The sequence below is a fragment of the Protopterus annectens genome, chromosome 13.part0 (genome assembly GCF_019279795.1).
Source record: "Protopterus annectens isolate FY-2018-M chromosome 13.part0, PAN1.0, whole genome shotgun sequence".
NCBI classification, from domain to species: Eukaryota; Metazoa; Chordata; order Ceratodontiformes; family Protopteridae; genus Protopterus; species Protopterus annectens.
In genome coordinates, this window is record NC_056747.1 from 533,352,740 (window position 1) to 533,373,699 (window position 20,960).

Below are 20,960 nucleotides of genomic sequence, written 5' to 3' on the forward strand. Positions count from 1 at the left end.
AGACCTGTACTGGAAGGCTGAGTGGGATCAAGAAATCTTACTGAACAGGCATGCCTAGAGATGGAGCTGGTTGTCAATGAAACTGAAGAAACATTCACGTTCTGTTCCTTTCGGTACTGCCACCAACCAGAAAGCCTAAAAATTAATTATTTTTGCTCATTGACTGGTAGCAAGGTTGAGTTTAAGACTTTATAGGTTCACAGATTCATGCAAAATTGCTAGGCTAACATATTAAGGGCCCTTACAATCCTAGTCAATATAACCCATTTCTACCCATTGTGTGGCCCGTAGGAGCTAGAGGATGGCATGGATTTGTGCCTGTGCATTGAGTATTTTACAGATTACCCTTGTCCGTAAGGGACACAGGCACTACCCCAGGTGTGAATTTCTGATTCTCCATCCATTGATCCAAACTGCATTTGAAGAAGGCCAGGGAAGGGTTCTGATTAATGCGAGTAGAAAGCATGTCCCAAATAAGGGGCAATCTCTGAGACAAACATTTGTCTCTCCAGCATGTTCTGATTGAGTCACTGACTAAGTTTAGATCCCTGGATCAGGTGAGCCTCGTGATGTTTGACTTGTAGATGTGTGCAGCTCCATCAGGGCTGGATTTGTGATTGCCTGATAGAGCAGCTACACATCCGCAAGTTAAAAGTCTCTAAATCTCTAAATTTTGCAAGTAAGCCCAGCAACAGAGAGGAAAGGTATACAAAAATCTTCCTGCCACTGAAGGGGGGACCACCCATTGCTAACACCCCCCCCCCTTCCTACTGAACTACACAGAAGGACGAACCACAATTTTGAGTGGCATCTTCATAAGTGTGAGTGTAAATGAGATACTGAAAAAAGCGCTCATCATGGGGTCAGAAGAGTTTGGATTTCCAATACACCTCTGCATCCTCACCCAATATGTCAAAGCCATGACCTCCAGAGCCTTCTTTGTTGGCATGTATGAGCATCATCTCTACCTCAGTGAAGAGAATCCTGCTTGTTGACACCAGAGGAGATATCTCCCAGTGTAGTTATCTTGATATAGGAGCAGTAGGAATTCTTATGCAAGGCCTCGTCCACCACAGCTACGGAGTTTGTAAACCTAGTAGGTACAGATGAATATTATACAATAACACTTTGGATTGAAACATGAAATTACCTACTGAAATACTAAAAGAGCCTCCTGTGAGGACTGCAAATGCTAATTTGCCCAAAGACATTCATCACATCAAGCAACACCATCCATGTACTTAAATAAGCAGGACATAATCATCTGGAGGGTCAGCAGAAGGAGTCTGGCATACTAGATGTGCTGTCTACTATTGCTGATGTCAAAAATAGGACGGACCATCTCATGTTCTTTGGAACAAAGGAGAGATGAGAGCAGAATCCCTTCCTTTTCTGTAGGAGCAAGAGGCAGTAAGGAAAAAAGACTGAGCTTATTCCAGAAGTTCCTTGGAGAATGACTGGTCTCTTACCAGTGCTGTTGATGGGGAAGAACCTCAGAACTCTATAATGAGGCCAACTGAGTGATCAGACATTGGGAACCTTTTTTTTTTTGCTGCAGTTTACTGATAGGGCAAACTCAGTGAACCAATGTCCCAAGTGTCTCCTTATGTAATTCTAAGACTCATATTATAAGTTCCAGAATCATGACAAAAAGAAAAAAACAGTAAAACTGCATGAACACTGTAAATGTTGGCAGTCACTGTCTCTTTAAGGTCGTTTTGCAGGGGACAACCCCCATAGCCCCAATATAACAGACTGCACCTCCAACACTCCCTCTACTTACTTATGTACTAATTCCATTGTTGTTGTACCTTGAGAATACTGAGACACGCTGATGTCAGACTTCACATATCTCATACTCATTTTCACTTTTCCAATGATGTGGATTTTAAAACTAGTCTACCTCACATCATCCTTAAGACACAGTGTTTGGTGCAGGAACATTCCAGATGTTGTGCCTAAGCCACACAACATCAACACAATCAAAATTTCAGTGAGCATCTTGGGAATTCACTAAAAAATGTGTGGTTCCTTATCAGAGACCCTGCTACTTCAGAATCAAAGACTGAAACCAGATGCTTCAGGACCCTGAAATCCACAGCTGCATTGGAGAACATTCTTTTGCTCGCGACGCTTTGAATTCTGCATCTGTCAGGAAAGCAGATGGGTTTTGTGGTCCTTGGGACATATGCTGAATCACAGGGATCAAATAAAAATTTGTCTAGGATATTTATTCAAGTTGCCATTGTTCCTGTGATGTTTTGTAGACGGCTTTAGCCCTGTTTGCTGTATCAAAATGCACATAATCTGGATGCATACAGGCCACTGATCTGCATTCCTTTAAGACAAGTTCCACTACGGGATAACAAAAGGTTCATAATTTTTCTTGTCCAAGTATTGGCTTAGCCTTTTTAGGGAGAAAGCAGAAATTATGCAAGCCAATCCAGAGACTTGCATAACTGTTCTGCTCTAAAAAGAACACATTACCTGTGGATAAATATATAGGGAAGGTTTCCTTATCTTTGAATTTCTCCAAAGCAAAGACTACAGTACCACGAGGATCCCCTCAACATTGGATACTAATGGAGAAGGATGTACTCCTCAGTCCCTAGACCTATCAGGAGGAGGTGAAAGAAAAGAACATGACTCAACTGGTGCTCAAGTCATGAGAGGCTTTGCATCAGCATACAACCATACTGTTACTACTGCACTTATAAGGACATCACCCCAAAAAAATCAAAAAGGGCAGGAATATCCATTGTGCATTGATCCAATGGCTGTGGGCGGAGCTGTGGCCATCTCACAGGTCTAGCTGGAGAGCTAGAGGAAGCAAGAGGAGTGGATTCCTTTAACTAAAACTTAATCATTAAGCCTTCAGTGGGAGGGTTTTCTTCACACAAACATCTGCACTTTTTTTCTTAACATTTAAACATGGATGAGCCAGTGCTAGAACCTTATGATTCACACACAAAAACACACACAGTGGCAGCTTTCCATTAGCGTCTGTCTGAACCCACTCTGCTTCATCACCCAATAACAACTTGTTAGCTTGATCCCTCACTAACCTAGTGAGAACACATGGTGAACAAAGGGGCTGGCACCATCCTGGGGACAGAACTAGTTGGACAATATGTGGCTGATGTCTGGCCTCCTGATCCTTTAATATCTGTCTTTACTTTGACTATGGTCCAGGACTGTGTGAGGCATGCTCCTGCCAGTGCAAATCTTCAGCTTATTGGGACTTCTTGTTCAAATTGCAAGCCTGAAGCACTGTCACCTGTGGCACTCCTTCACCTTGTAACCTTTTCTGAGGCAGCAAAGCCTAAAATGTTGGCAGTCCTTGATGGTGATCTAGTCATGTCAAAAACACTTACAATTCTAAGTTTCTTAGGCATTGAATCAGGGAATTTTCTATATATTAGAATCAATACTTGAAATGTGTAAGAAGCAAAATAAATAAATAAAAACTGAGAAGCTCCAGACCTGAGTGCATTCTTCTTGCCTACCATATGATGTCACATTGCCACTGGTACAAGTGTATACCAGAGTATGGGAGTCACAGAGTGCAGAAATGTTGTACTGAACTCGAAAATCTTTAACTATTACCCACTGCAGAGACTCTTCAAATTCATATCATTATGGACTACCTTAGAATCCCGAGACATAAGGGATGTGAATAATATGGACGGACAGATAGATGGTAGAAGTTAACTAAAGGATACATCATGGAAGAAATACTAAAAGGAATAAGAACAGGTATTAAGAATAAAAGAAATGTGGAAAATGGTGACATGAATAAATGTAGCATTTATAAAGAGGATTAATTAATGGAAAAGAAAGACACACATAAATATAAGAAGCGGGTGGGGGAAGCTTAAAAGGATGTCAGGAGTGTGACATTAAGCACCCAGCAGCTCAGCCACTAAGGCTTTTGCCTCACATCTCTAGGGTTTCATCATGACCTTTGATTTCTGACTTTATGCATTGTATGTGTCCTCTACCTGTGTAGGTATTCTTTGGCCATTTCTATTTCCTCTCTTCTCTCTAATCCACCCTAGCTTACTGGTTTCGCTACACTGTTCAAATATATATTGCATTTGTTTACTCCTCTGTGGGTCAAGTAGTGGCTGAAAGTGGTCCACATAGGATCACTTCACTCACACATTTAACAAATAAAATGAAATGTTTGATCCCTGTAGCACATTGAAAGGCTGCAGTGGCTGACAAAAAAAATGTAAGAAAACCTGCCACATACAGTGCATAGAATTGAAATTCACAGATACTAATAGACATACATATCCGAGGCAAACAGTGGATAACTGGGCAGTGTGTGTGTGTGTGTGTGTGTGTGTGTGTGTGTGTGTGTGTGTCCTACAAACTGTACAACTTCCTTTTGAAAATATAAGCCTTGGATTACTAGTATTTGAAACAACATTATTATTAGTTAAAATTTATGGCATAGTATTGTATCTTCAACTGAACAATTCATGAATTAATTACAATAAGAATAATGCCATAAACTAATAGTAAATGGAAGACTGAACCACTTGATCTCTAAGGCGAGTTGGCATATCTACCACAAAAATTAAGGTCTTTGATAAATTGTGTCACTTTCCTCTAGCAAGTATATTAAGGAGTAATAAAGATCCTACAAGTATGGTTTGATGTAGCAGCAACTACATCAGCATTTGTGGCTTGACATAAATATAAAGTGCTACACAGGAAAGTAATTATCCATATTAATTTAATTACAGAGCACATTTGTTCCTAGATAAATTATATTGTGTAAAACTGGAATTTTCTACAAATGTTTGCATACTTATGGTCAGGTGAATTGTAGCACATTTGGTCTTAGAACGATTATGCCATAAAAATCTGCAATGTTCTTCTGAATACAGGCACAATTATGGTCAGATAAAATAATTGAATTATTGTTGATGGGCTGACCTGCTTAGAAAATGATGGACTCTGATCAGGTGTAACAAAAGCTAATGTTTTCAGTTATAATATAGACAATTCTCTTATTGTTCTGGTTTTATATTTAAGGAAACTCAAAGAAATCTGAGCATAAAAATTCTGTTTAAGGTTACTTGTTACTAAAAAAGGTGGGGAACCTTTAAGGAAGCAACTGACTCAGATTTGGAATATTGTAGACTATTTTTCATTCAATACTTTGGAACAGTTTGCGTTTATCCTGCAATAAAATAAAATGGTGGGAAGCTGTGTTTAAGCAATGACTGCAAAAAAGTAGCAGAAACAAATGTGACAATCTTTCATACTGGGCATAGACAACATTCTAACGAAAGATATAGGACAGTGTTTTTTGTTTCATATAACCACAGTAAAAGAATACACATCAAATAAAAAAAGTTGCACTAAGATGTGGTATAAAATGTTACTAAAAAGAGGATCGAGTGGATTTAACAATCTTTCTACCTCCAGTGCTTGTGAAAGAGAACTCAGTGGACAGAAAATGCCTTTTTGTAGGGGAATATATAAAGATAGCATCACTGGTCGAATTGTTTAATGTACAATGACTATAAGAAATGTAAGAGCAATGTGATGACAGATGCAGACACAGTACTAAGTTATGTTAAAAAGAGATGACTGTGCTCAGAACGTCTAACAGTATAGATGATATCAGAAGCACAGTATAAACACACAATAAAACAATTAAAATTCAGTTTTAAGCTGCCCTTATCAGTAGAAATCAGCTTCATTATTGACTTAGGAAACATTGCTGTAAACAGATATCAGTAATCCAAAGTACAGTTTCTGTCATTTATTTAGCTGTGTTAATGTTACTGACTAAACCTTTGAAAACTGTCAACATGTTTATATTATTATAGTTTTGAAATTTTGAACACTGTCAGTATGATCCATTTATTTAATCTACTAAAAATATGCTTCTCATTATATCACTCACTTTTATATGGTACCAATCCACAGTGTCACTCTTCTGGTTAGCATTAGTTTATAATTGGCTATACCCAAAAATGACTTCATGGGAGTGCCCATACTGATGATATCTTGCTGTACTGCACCTATCTTTTCCCAATAATGCACTTTTTGTTCCCATAATATGATACATGTGGATTGCATAATTTTGGGGTGTTGTCTCTGCATATATTTACTCATTTACAATGACAACATTGTGTACCACTGTCTTCTTTCAATGTTTTGAGACAGATTATCCTTCATTCTTAGAATCATTGATCTGTGTTAAGTGTAATCTGCTAAGCACCCTTAGATGGTAAATTTCAACATTTTTGCAAACAAAGTGTTTAACTTCTTGTAGCAATTCTAACTACTGCTCCCCTCACTATCCTCAACAGTCACTTATTAGAGTGTGAAGTTGCTTGTCATTCCCTTCCTGCCCTACTCATTCACTTGTGGCTGACAGTTCACACTTCACAGGTCTGGATTGTCAAACATTAAAATACTCTCTATTATATATACCAATATCACGCAACAGGCTAAGACAAATTCCTAAGCAAAACTCAAGCTATGAACTGTAAAAACAATATAGTGGGGGATTGGCTATTTGCTGTTATTTATAACAGGATATGGACAAATTAAGAGGTATTTCATGTTTAATAAAATATAAGAGAAAACTCTACTAATAATGTAAAAGGTTGTCTGTGAGACAGAGAAGTGTTTCGTTTGAAAAGTTTTTATGCAAACTGTTTTCCTGTTTGAGACTGACTTGCTGCAAGCCCAGTTCTGATAAATTTGCAACTGTAACACTACCCTCCATCTTTCTGTTATATTTTATACAACTGAATTTCCTGCCTCTTTGATCTATACCTTACACTATTATCACTATACAGTCCCTAACTTTTTTTCACCTCTTTGCTTCTTCCCTATCCAAACCTCACACTTTACTAAAAAAAAAACAAACGTTTCTATCTCCTTCTTTCCCTCTCCTGTAATTTCTCTCCACTCCCAACCCTGTACTATAAGATATGTATACTAAAAATATTATAATAAACAAAACTTAACTATCAAGAAGAATCATACTGATTTGAATCATATAATTGTAAAGACCACTTGTCTCATATATACAGTCTCCTTAGTAATATCTAATGTATGTAATTAATGTGCAATTATGTTTCATCTAATATATGTAAAAATGATAAGGTGTCCATTACTGTATATTCTTTCTTGTATGTGAAAACATTTATTGTTGCTCTGTAATAAGCTAATATAACATGTTAATTGCCTCTGGAGCTCTTCTTCCCAAGCCTTTGCTGAAAATAAGCACACGCCCAGTTGGACTTTACTGGTAAATAAATAAATAAATAGCTAGCAAGCAAGCAAGCTACTTCTAAATGGATTCTGACTGAGATAGAGGGTAAGGCTAGATGGACTGGAGGAACTCTCTTTCCAGATCCCAAAACATTGAATAACTGTTAAGTGAAAGTCATCAGTCAATGACTGATCAGAGACAGAAGAAAGAACTGAAATAAAATGGATGAAACATGTACCTCTTTGGTACAGAAATACTTAGACATTGTTTAATATAAGAATTTTCTTATACATAGTGTGACGATGTGAGGTTATGCCAGGAGAAGTAAGGCAGTCGATGTGTAACATATGTCAGAACAGCTAGCTGGCATTTGGTAAAGAATTATATGCCATTTGTATATCAAACTCATTTCTACAGATGCTCATACTGAAAATGTATTTGTAAAGCTGCTTGTGTTAAAAATGTACCAATAGTGTTCCCTGTTGAACAGAAAAAGAAATATACATTTATTATTGTAACTGTTTAAATGTATGTTTTAACAGAGGATGCTGGAATAGAAGTAGTTAATCTCATCCTTTGAAAATAGATAGAAATTAAATTACCTGGCTTAGGCCATAAAGATTGTATGTTACAGTTCTCAATGCAGCCAGAAACAAAAAGTCTGTACTAGGAAGCATCCTGCATTGTCACCGGGGTGAACTAAATGCTACTCTGGAAGGGTGGAGGTTTGAAATTGTTTTATGACTTCTAGGAGCTGCAGCAGGTGTGTGTGTGTGTGTGTGTGTGTTATTGACACACATGCTAAATCCTGACAGCTTCTAGCCAAGGGGGGAAGCATGGGAACCAGAAGTCAGACGACCAGATGCATGTGATGTCATTCTGTAATCCATCACTAAAAAAATGTTTTAATACTGAGTCTGAAGAATCAAGGCACTCTGTTATTTTTTAACCTGAAAAAGAAGGATCATTCACCTACTTCATCTTGCCTTGCTCTAGTAAGTAACCATGGAATAATTCTTTAGGTCAGTCAGGAAAATCTAGTGAAATTAGTTAAGTATTGTTTTTCTGTAACTGTGTTAACCTGTCCATCTGTGTTATTTATAATATTTCCTGTGAATGACATTCTGGTGTTTATTGTAAATATATATTTAATATTTTCATGTTCTTTTTATTTATTATTAAATATAGTCAAACTTTTCATCGTGGCCGGTCTTTTAGAGAATATTTTGAACTTTGAGAGTCCTTATATCTATTGGTGACACTGTGGCCACTCCTGAAAGCCTTGCTGTTTCATTAAACTACCATTTGTATTGATATTAATTTCACTCAGTATAATTGGGTACCCTTGTCAGAGCTTTGGAGTGTCTGTTGGTGTTGAAACTATCTTATAGTCTGGACAGAAGGTGGCATAGCTAGTAAATCTGTGCCAGCCTTTCCCAGGTGTGTGTGTGCAAATCCAATCTCAGTATGTGTATGTCAGTTGCTTGAAGCAGGGGCATGAAGCAATGGTTTCACAGAGAAAGTGGTGGAGAACTTGTCTTGGACTCTCAGCTGAGGTCTGAAATCTACAGCTGTGCCAGTGGGGGAGTTTTACTGGGGACCTGGAGGGAGACAAATAGAGAAACCCAGACCACGGACTGAGTGTGTTCCCTATGTACTCTTAAGGAAAATTGTGCTTAATGCAGACAACTGCATCTGGAAATACTGGGTGTATCCATTTTCATTCCAAGTTAATCTCTCACTCTCTCTAGTGTCAGTGGTGAGGATCAGGCTGCTTGATTACTAGCCTAGAGTGGGAATGTCACACATAGGCATGTCAGTTAGATAAATGTTTCTTTCTTTTTAAACCACTAAGACCTCCTGCACAGTACAATCAAAGAAAGGGTCCTCAGCCATCACATAAACACTACATTAAAACATCACCCAAAGCTACACACACTGTATCCAGTGCCTCCATTGCTAAGCCCTTAAAGGAAAACTCCACCCTAGAACTATTCACTGCTCAGTGTTTTCTTTTGTCGTTCAAGAGGAATTGAGAGTCCCCTCTCCCCACACTACTGCAGAAGTGTGTTAAAATTTCAATGCACTGAGAGACCCTTGCAGAATCAATTCCTCAGACTACAAATGAAAACTATGAACAAAGGCCTGCAATTTAGTTACTTTTCTGGCTGTGGCTGGATAACTTCTAAGTATAGTGTAAAACAAGGTCTGAGCCAAACATAAATGAGGGTGATTAAAGATAGAAAAGAAGCAGTCCTTTTACAGAATGTAAAGAAAATAACAGTGACCCTCCCAAATCCCATTATATGTCAATGGCATGGGAATTCAAAGTTATAGGATCCTAGGAAGTTACTAGGCTATTAGCCCTGAGGCCCTTATAAGCCTAGTCAAGAGTTTAGCCCATGTTTAGGCAAGTCAGCACCTGATGCCCCTGTCCAGCAGGGACACAGGTGGAATCCCAGGGATGTATTTTCTGTTTCCCATCCAGTTATCCAGGTTGCATTTAAAAAGGTGTAAAGAGGTACTCTGCTTGATGTGGAGAGGGATTCTATTCCACTGATAGGGGAGTCTCTGTGATGCAAATCTGTCCAACCAATAAGTCCTGTTGATGCCACAGACCAGGTTGAGGCTGCACGTGTGGGTTACTTGAGTGGAGCTTCATTTGTAGATATGCAGCAATCCAATCAAGGCGGGGTCTGAGATCGCCTTGCATGCTAGACAGAGGCCACCTCTGAGGAGTCTGTATGACACTGAAAAGAGGGATAGGGCTTTTAGCCTGTGTATGGTAGATGTTTGAGGCCCTATATTCTCCTGGTGAGGAACCTCTGTGGTCTCTTCAGCTGCTGCGTGTGCTTTGCGAGGTACATGCCGACAGGGGCAATGTACTCAATAATGGACCTTATAAAGGAAGAATACAGGGATGTTAAATGACCTTGTCCCTGGATGAGATATCCTTACTTATGAGGTGACTATACAGGTGGAACATTATGTGATGTGATTTCCTGTACTGGAAGAAGTCATCATTTTCTCAACAAAACAATCCTATAATGATGTGTAAAAAGCCGAAACATATCAGTTAATGTACAATGAAGGTAAAATTACAATACAAGGAATGATTACTGAAGACCTACACATGTTCTCAAAGTTGGAGTTTCCTACCTGCCACAATGTCTCAGAGCAGCTATAGATACAATTTTGTGTTAATTTAACATTAGATATTACAGCACTACAATGGGAATAAAGCTTGCAGTCATGACAATTAAAGGAATTTTAATGCATATTAAAAATGGAAATCAAAAGTTTGGCTAAAGAAAGAGTCTGCAATGATCTTCAACAACTTCAAGAAGAATCTACAAATCCAACTGTGGGAATGAATATACAACAATGTTTAACACAGGACAGATGTCACAGACTACAATGCACAAACAGCATGTACAATAACTGCCCTCATCTTCTACTCAATGTGGGACAGAGGCTAGCAGTACATAAAGTAATCAAAAAGGGGCAGCAGTGAGCAGATAGAAAGCACTGAGCTGTATAGTGCACATCATATACAAAACATTGGCAGTGCCATAGGCAATGGTAGAATGCACCACTACATAAATAAGAAACTTTTGCACATATGAAACAGAGTACCACAGAAAGAACATGTGGGAACATAGTGATACCAAAGCATGCAGGGCACAGCAGCAAGCACTAGGACTTCCTTATGTCTGGCATGAGTCATACAAAGTATTATGAGAAAGAGAAAGGCTTGAGGGAGTACAAGGTTACATTGATACATCAAGCCCCATTGGTAGCCAAAATTACAAAAAAAAACACTTAGAGTGACTTTGAGGTGTTAAAATGGGTCAGGAAACAAAGAGTGAAAACATTTTTTTTGTTCTAGGTTGGAGTTTTCTTTTAAGGCAAACCAGCACACCGCCAAATTTCCTGGTTACTGGTGATTCAATAGTGAGGCACACTGTTGTCCCCCTCACCAGACTGAGTAGGGAGAAAGTCATGGTTAGCTGCCTTTTCGGGGCTAGGATCCATCAAGTCACATAGACACTGAGGTAAATGTACCACTGGTACCAGTATAACTCTATCATAGTCCATGTGGTTGTTAATGATCCAAGAGATACCTCCCTTGACTATATGAAGTGAGACATGATTGAGCCCACTGCTTATGTGTCTCAGGCAGGTATGAGTCTAGCATGGAGCAGTATACTACCTTCTCCAAGGATGATGCCATGTTACCAACAGAAAATTATTTATTTTAACAATTGACTTAGTTTCTGGTATCAATGCAGGGAGTTACAATATTTGACAGCCTGGCAGGACATGGTTGACAGACCACCCTGCTTTGCTAGGGATGGTCTGCACTTATCCCCTGTAGGCTTTTGGATATTGGCAAAGATCTCTCCAACCCCCATAGTGCCATTTTTAGGTAATGCTAAGCTGATAAACCTACCAACTTAACTGAACCTATGAAGAAATATCTGAAGGTGATACTGCTCAATGCTAGAAGTCTTAACAAGAAACTCCACTCCCTGCAAGCCTTCCTCTCCTTGGAGAGTATTGACATTGGTGTAGTAATGGAAACATGGTTTAAAATCACTGAGAGTACCCTAGCAATGCAAGGTTATAATGCCTTTCATGCTTTTAGACCAGCTACTGTACAGGAGGGAACTAAAGGTGGAGGACTGTCCATCTATATTAAGACTAATCTGACATCCATTAATTAAAGTGTATGACCCACTGAAACTCATACATGCGCAACTCACTATAAACAGGGTTGTATACCATATCCTTGCAACATATAGGTCCCCTTCCATGTCCCAGGAAACTCATACTACCTCTCTCAATGTACTAGAGTCCTTCACCGTTTTAATCCAATACGATATTCATTGGGAATCTCAACTACCCCTCTATAGACTGGGAATCCTACACCACTTCTAATGAAAAAGCCCAGCAAATCTTAAACTTTGTTAATACCAACATCCTGGAACAGTTGATCCATTCTCCTGCCAAGGGCACAACATCCCTGACATTGTACTCACAAACATGGGGGAAGGGGCAATGTTCCTCACTCAATGTAATAGCTTTGCTTGTCAGATCTGACCATAAGGCAGTATTCTCTCTCTCTCAGTTCCATTCATGCCACTCAGCACATCAGGCAATGACTGTCCCTCCAGGCACGCATTGTTTCTGTAGCAGTAACGGTTTTAAGGAGACAGGTTGCTAGCCTGGTGCCCAACCCTCCTTGGAGGGTGTACCACACACTTGCACAAACACACTCACACCTAGGGCCAGTTTAGGGTGTCCAATGCACCTACTGCATGTCTTTGGAATGTGGGAGGAAACTGGAGCACCCAGAGGAAACCCACACGAACACAGGGAAAACATACAGACTCCACACAGACAGCACCACAGCCAAGAATCAAACCAGAGAACCTCTTGCTGTGAGGTGAAAATGCTAATAGCTGCACCACTGTGCCACCCCATAAGGCAGTATTACTTGAAATAAAAATTAAATCTAGGGATTCAACAAAACCAAAAAACCTTCAGGATCTATTCCAAAGCTAACTCTACTAAGCAACACCCTGGCTAAATTCCAAGCACCCCCAAATTCAGTAAACACCATAGAATACACTGTGCCACTTACAAAAGCTCTGTACAGTTATACTGATAGCTGTATAGACCGAGCTGTGTCGACTCATATGAATAAGACAAACTCAAAAGACAAGACAACCTGGTGGACTCACACTATCAATCGGTTATACAAAAAAAAAAAATCTTGGCCAAGCATAGGAGGAACAAAGCCATACATACTAAAAGTATGCTGACCAACCTAAACAGGCAGCTAAGAGGGTTAATTAATACTTCAAAGGCTAAATTTGAAGGAAAAAATAGCTTCTTAGGAAAAAGACAATCACAAAGCTTTCTACAGCTATGTCTGATACCTCAGAGGAAATACACAGCAATAATCAGAAATTATTGTAAATGGCATCACTCACACTGAACCAGATGCCACTGCCAACTTTCTGGATGACAGGTTCAGCTCAAATGTCTTCCCCCACTCCCCAAGACAGTCCAGACATACCACATAACACAACCTCCCCAACCATTACCAGAGAACAAGTCATTAATGCACTTTCCAAGGCCAAAAACACTACATCGATGGGGCCTGATAACATCCCAGGATGTTTAATAATTAGCATGAAACATGATTTCTATGGTCCACTTGAATCACTTTTCAATTAGAGCCTTCAGTCAGGTTTTTGTGCCCAAGGAATGTAAGATGGCTACAGTCATTCCCCTGCACAAAGGAGGTCCATCCACTGATCTGGGTAACTACAGGCCCATAAGACCTATCACCCTAATATGTAAGGCCATGGAAAGAATCATCATGGATGTGATAAATGAGGATATAGGTAACCTGCAAATGCTGGACCCATCACAGTTTGGCTTTGTTAAAGGAAGGTCATGCCTATTAAATCTGGAGAATTTTTTTGAGGGTCACCAAAGCACTGGATGAAGGTAAGGCTGTGCACACAGCTTACCTTGACAAGGCTTTTGATACAACAACCTCACTCAGGCATTATAGACAAGCTCCTAATTTAGGTATAAACCCTTTTATCACCAGCTGGATAGCCAAATGGCTCACTGATAGGGCCCAGGAGGTCAAAATAGGTGGGGGCCACCTCCACCAAGAGGTCAGTTACTTATGGAGTCCCACAGGGCATGGCATTGGGCCCACTCCTTTTTGGCATCTATTTCTCTGAAATGGAAGCAAATGCTGAAGGTTTAAGGCTGACTAAGGTTTGCAGATAATTGCAAGTTGGGGGTTATCATCAACTCTCCTGCAGACACTAGCTTTCTTCAAGAAGGTCTATCTCTGAGTAATAAATGGTGCCAAAGCCATGGTCTTAAACTCAGTGCTAAGAAATGCATAACTGTGCCCTTTGGGAAATCAACCATCCTGGCTAACTACCACGTTGATAATACACCCCTAAGAGTATACCCAGTGGTGAAGGATCTGTGTACGCATGTAGACAGTAGCCTTACGTTCAATCACCATTTGGCCACAGTGGTGAGGAAATCCTTTAATGTTGTGCAACTTATAAGGAAGTACATGAAGTCTAGGTCCAAAGAGGTCATTACCCTGCTGTACTCCACCCTTATCAGACCAATCATAGAGTACAATGCTCCCTTTGGTATGTACAAGACCAGGCATATGCAGCAACTAGAGTGACCTCCAAGGTTCTTAACAAAAGAATTAAAGGCGTAACAAACCTGCCTTATGCAGAACACTTTAAAGCCCTTTCCCTCTTCGTAGTCTCCTATAGAATGCTGAGGGGTGATCTATGCCTGGCTTACAATCATCATCATCAACCCCCTTTTTCCCATTTTTCTACATGGGGTTAGAGTATTGTATTAACTGTCACCATCTCTGTCGATTCAATGGCACACTGCTGCCTGTCACAGACCTTCTCTCACACACTCTATCCACCTCTTCGCTGGATGCCCTCATTTCCTCTTACCTTCTTCCTGTCTGTCCCAAATCTTCTTCACCAGATTGCCCTCTGCTTTTCTGCATGTGTCCTAACCATTGTAATCTGTTCTCTTTCATCTTTTCTGCAATTGGAGCTACTTTGGCTTCTGCTCTTACATCTTCATTTCTTCGTTGTCCCATGGTATGCATCCTACCACCCTTCTCAGACACTTAATTTCCATCACCTCTAAGATTCCTCACCTTCTGTGCCTTTACTGCCCAGGTTTCTGTACCGTACAGTAGTACTGGTGACACCACTGTCTTGTACACCTTGCTTTTCACCTTCTTTGGCATTCTTCTGTCATTCACTATACTTGAGATTCTCTGCCGGTTTGCTGCAGCCCCTCTGATTCTAGTTTTGACCTCTTCATTCAGACTTCCCTTCTCCTCAACCACCCCTCCCAGATAATTCAAGCTAGTAACCTGTTCCAGTACCTTTTCTTCTATCTCAATTCTCAACTTCTTCTGATTTCCTCAATTTGCTGCCATTACTGTTTCATCCCATGTGCCTTCAGTTTTGCATTCCATTCCCCTATCCTTTGCTGAAGTTCTTGCTCAAAGTCTGCCTGTAATGCCACATCATCTGCATACAGCAACCTTCTTGATCTGCCCCTCCATCATGTTTGCTAATGCAGTCCATCACCACTATTAACAGCAGTGGGCTCAGAGCTGAACCCTGGTGCGCACCCATTCCCACTGGGAACCCCTCTGTGAGACTGAACACTGTTGGTACTTGAGTCATTGGGTTCTTGTACATAGCTTGCACTAATTCTACCAGTGTTTCTGGGACTTTGAACCATCACAGTACTGCCCAAATCAGCTTTTGGCTTACAGGGCATCTGCAATCCCCACACTTATGAATCTCCTACATATTTGTAAGTCAAAGAGTACCAGAAATACAAGGTCTAAGGACTTGAATTTTGTCTGTGATATAAACAGAACATGCTGGAGAGACAGATGTGTGTCCCAGAGACTGCCCCTCCTATGGAACAGTCTTCCCCTTCATGTGAAGCTGAGTTTGTCTATTACCCAGTTTAAGCAAAACCTAGACAAGTGGATGGTGAATAGGAAATTTATACCAGGCCTGGCACTGATGTCACAAGAAAGGCATAAAAAAATTTAGCTTCAGGTGTGGCCTAAAAGAAGAGCTAGCTTGCACAATGTAATCAGAATTATGCAATATGTAAGCGGAGGTTATAGGAATCAAACCAACTTCTACTGAGCATACCATAATATTTTTACTGCACTACTGTAACTGCAAGCAGTTCCTTTCCTTTAAGTAAACATATGAATGTTTCAGCTGATCAAGAATAGAAAGTGTGGTTAACTTCCTGATTCATGAGTCATGGGATGATGACCTTTGCTAACAAATCTAGAGTTAATTAGCTACATTAAATGTACTTTCTGTAGTTCCAGTAAAGCAAGACACTTACTGTTCTGCAGCATTGTTTACAGTAGCCAAGCCCAGAACTGTCTTGGTGCTAGGCAGTATTCATTTTGTAATTAACAAACATATAACTAGATGTTCATAAATAGTATTATGATAGCACACGTATTAAAATATTGTAATGACAGCATTTACACTGACAGATGCCTATATCTATATAAATATGAAATATTTGTTTAGATATCACTCCAAGATTAAGCTTTAATAGATTTAAAATATAGGTATTCCCTCATATAAAGCACAAAAATATAATTCAGATTAAAATAATATAGGGGTTATTTTTGCTTAAAAATAGAGACAACACTTACACTTGCTAAAACACAGCCTTCTTGGGCATGTAGTCAGAAGAAAGAGTTGAAGAAAAAAGACATGGAGATAAGGGCATGAATAAAAGAACAGAAAGGTCTGTTTTTAAAATAGTCATATCTGAAGATATTAATATTTTTAACCAAACCCATGCTTCTAAATATTTAAACTAGACCAGCTGGCACCAAAAGATTGTGACAACCTTTATTGAAATGTCTACACCATGATGTAAATACGGAAAGTGGTCTGAGTGATATTTGGCTGTCAGCCTAGTATCAGTACAATGGACCTTTTACGTTTTGTTATGACTATGAATGCCTCCAAATAGGGATGTAAAATTTACAGAGAAAGTCCAGTCAGATTTGGCACAGAATAACTATGCCTGCCTGTCATTTCTAGCAGTACCACCGTACACTGTTGTAGAATACTGTACCACTATGTTGTCAGTACACCCGATCAGATTATTCCTTCCAAGCTTTAAAGCTTCTCCTTTTCTTCCTACAGGAACTGCAGCAAGAGAACCACGAGCTACGACTGAAGTATGAGGCCCAGGAAGTAGCATGGGATGACAGGGTTTATGAATTGGAAAAAGATGCTCAAGAACTTCAGGAAGAGGTGACAAAGATGAGGGGTAAACTGCGAGAAGCTGATAAAGACAAGACAAAGACAGTTCAGGATCTAGCTGAGAAGAACCAACGACTCAGTGAACAGCTAAACAAGGTAATGCTTGCGTACTTAATGTAGAATGATTTTTAAATGAACAATGACATTTAACAGAGCTGTTAAGAAGCTTAGGATGAAGTGTATAGTATTTTAAGAGACTACGTTCTGCAGTGAAGCATGTGTTTATTCTTCCAAAGACAGAAAGCAGTCCATTCTTTTGCACTTTTATTCTCCACTTTCCCACAATGGTGGTTTTTGGTCAGGCATACGCATAGGCACCCTACATTTCTACCTATTAAGACAAAGGGAATTAGTGGTCAAGTGCAACTATCATAGTGCAGACAAAAAGGAATAATTCTCTACGGTCATTAAAAACTATGATGTGCAATCTTACACAGTGTAGCATATCCACATTTGCACAATATCACTAAGTTCACTGTAATGACCCTCAGTGCAGTCATATGTGCAAATTTTTATTATAAGATGGTTACAGCCTCCTAGCTAAATACTACTACTGTCTGTTTTTCGTTAGTCATTACCGATTAGCCCCTATCAGTATTTATAATTCCCATTTTATACTCAGCAGTAATAATTAGATTCATATTAACTTTACTCTTTTCCAGCTTGGAGACTCCCTTCTTAGCTGTTGTCACATGCAAACACCTGCTAGACTCACATGACTGTATGTCAATTTCTCAGAAAGTAATTTTAGTGAATGTAGTTTCTCCTGAAAAATGCAAAAAACATTTGTCAAAACATGCAAAAAACATTTGTCAAAACATGCTATCAAAATTTGAAATAAACTGGGGCTGTGTACAGCCCACTTAATATAACTAAGTCTGAGGTCCCCTTACAATGGGAAAAAGGTAAAACTTGCAGGTCTACATGCTCAGACAGGCTGTATGTCAATTTCTCAAAGTAATTTTAGCGAATGTAGTTTCTCCTGAAAAATGCAAAAAAGCATTTGGCAAAACATGCTATCAAAATTTGAAATAAACTAGGGCTGTGTACAGCCCACTTAATATAACTAAGTCTGAGGTCCCCTTACAATGGGAAAAAGGTAAAACTTGCAGGTCTGTATGCTCAGACAGGCTATTATCCTGCCTGTATATGACTGAAGGAGCTGGTAAGATGGCAGAAGCATTGCTGAACTGTACATTTTCTTTCGAAGATAAGTGCAAGCTACCCTGCTCCTGTTTTGAGCCATAAGCATGGGGATGCATTTCAAACCTTCTGTTTGGTGATGTTTTATTAATCATGAATAACCTTTATAGTGCTTGTTAGAATAATCTGGGTATATTTGAACCCATTAATTCCCTTCTGCCGATTTATATATATATATATATATATATATATATATATATATATATATATATGTATATGGTTTACTATTGTTTGTGCGAACGACATTCTGTCAGCAGCATTGCTGCCGAAAATCAGAATGTCGTGCACAAAACAATAGTGGCATGGATAGTCAAATTACACCAATACAAATGCACTACTGCTTTTGCATAAATGCATTTGACTATGTGCACGGAGATCACGGTACAGCAGGGATTGGAAATTCATCCATATCCCCACTGTAGTGCGATCTCAAAGTTAGAATATATAAGTAGGGGAGGTGTGGGGGGGTGCAGGGGGGCTTGGTCCCCTGCAAAAACGTGATATATCATATAGGAGTCTGATTTACATCGGCTCCTATACGGCTATCACATGATGGTTTCAGCCACAATGTCGACTCAAATGTGTCGATCATTTTGGTTGACATTGTGTGGCTGGTCGGAATGTGTGTTTTGGGGTTTCTCCAGTGTTGTGCAGTCTTGGAATTGGTATACATAATTAGCAGGGGGCATGGGGGGGTGCAAACCCCTGCATTAAAAATATTTTCGATATTTTGATTTTCACTCTTTTGAATGTTTGATCTTCTGACAGAGACCATGTGGTATAAGAGGAAATTTATTCAAAAACATCAGTTCAAGAAAAATTGGAGAACAGTTTTCAGAAGTGTTCTGCAGTAGAAAACAAGTCCTCAGAAGGGTAAGTCCAGCAGGTTGTTTGCAGAACCGAAGTAATTTTATTTACATATTTGTTTTTGGTGTATTTAAAATAAAAACACAGTAAAGTGAGCTGATTCAACACACATCTATTTCTGAGAAAAGCCAAGAATTTGGACAGGAACTATAGATGTGAATCATCCTATCAATAAACATTTCATTTAATGTTGGGTCTTTCGGCTTTTCCCAGTTAGGGGTCATCACAGCGGAACTCCGGTCTGCTAATGATTGGTAGTAGATTTTTACGTGCTGATTTGCCAGCTTTGACGCACAACCTTCAACGAAGGTACACCCATTCACGCAAGTCTCCACACAGAAGACGCTTTAGCTGAGAATCGAACAGGACAACCTCTTACTGTGAGGCAACAACGCTACCGCAGTACCACCACCACAGTATACAAACATTTCATTTAATACCATGAAGAATCACAGCAGCCACTCACCATTAGAAATAACAGCTGAACAACTGTCAAGTTCTGATATAATTTTAGTTCTGTCCACATAAAATTATCTAAGTAACATATGAACTCACTCAAGCAGGGGGTGCACATCTGATTTTACTGTCCATTCATGTAACGAGTGATACCTACCCACTGATCACTGCATTTTTTTTTCATGATCTCCACAGTGCAACACTGGAGTGGTTCAAGTACCACTTGCACAACCCTCTAGACTAGGGTGTAGGAGCTCTGCCCACCCAAGAAAACATGCTTTATATTTACGATTTGCATTTTTTTTTCACTTTTTCAGTTGAAGATACATTTATTTATTCTTTATGAACCTGTCCAAGTTCATTATGCTTAAAAAAACTACAACCTCACCCAATACAGATATGTATTCTGAAGAATTAGAAATATATACAACTTTAAGCCAAACAACACTGGCATACCTCTCGACTGTCTAGATTTTTGCTGAATGTCCAGATTTTAGCCTCGTATTTTTGGTCTGTTCCTCTTAAAATATGTGAGTTTATGGCAAATCCATAGGGATTAAAGTCACTAAATAATGACATACATTTAAGTTTCAGACTTGATATCCTTCAGAAAAATGCATGCCAACACTAATCTTGTTATTCTAACAATTTTTTTTTAATTTTTAAGAGCAATATTTAAGACCTGTATCTGTTTTGAAGCTTTTGTAGTCCCCCCTCTCCATTATTTTAAGCTTTGTCCAGATTTCTTGTGATAAGAGGTTGAGAGATATGAACACAGGCATGAGTCTGTAGAGCAGCTGCAATGGACTAGCAATCTCCCTTCAAAGTGCACGCACACACACAGAGGTGGCTATATAGTGCATATAAAAAATTTACACACACTAGTGTAGCAGCATAGAAGGAGAAGAATAGATGAGAATTAAAAAGCTCAGAATTTCACAGAATGCTCATATTTTGCCTTGTATTTTTGGTCTGTCCCTCTCAGAATTTGTGGTTTTCTGGTAAATCAGTGACTGCAGTCAGTAGAAAATAGCAGATGTTTGTGTTTCAGATTTCATACCCTTCAAAAATGTATTTTAGCATATTTCTAAGTTTATAAGAGCATTTTTTTTAAATAATGAATTTCTGGGCAATTTTAACATCAATGCCAGAGATAAAGAAAACTATTGGTGAAAAAACATTTTGCATATAAAAATTTTTCTAATTTAAAATCATGTTTATGCTGTACGGATATTAACTACAATCATGGACCATGTAAATATACTAAAATT

General features: G+C 39.1%; 1 protein-coding gene across 1 annotated transcript in view; it reads left to right on the forward strand.

Annotated features, from left to right (window-relative positions):
• Positions 1–20,368, forward strand: part of LOC122787932 (BICD family-like cargo adapter 1) — a 180,683-nt gene extending 160,315 nt beyond the window's left edge. Inside the window, exons 2-4 of the mRNA XM_044054858.1 lie at positions 17,044–17,259; positions 19,135–19,239; positions 20,357–20,368. Of these exons, the coding sequence (XP_043910793.1) occupies positions 17,044–17,259; positions 19,135–19,239; positions 20,357–20,368 (333 nt within the window). The remainder of the gene's footprint in view (positions 1–17,043; positions 17,260–19,134; positions 19,240–20,356) is intronic.
• Positions 20,369–20,960: the final 592 nt, after the last annotated feature.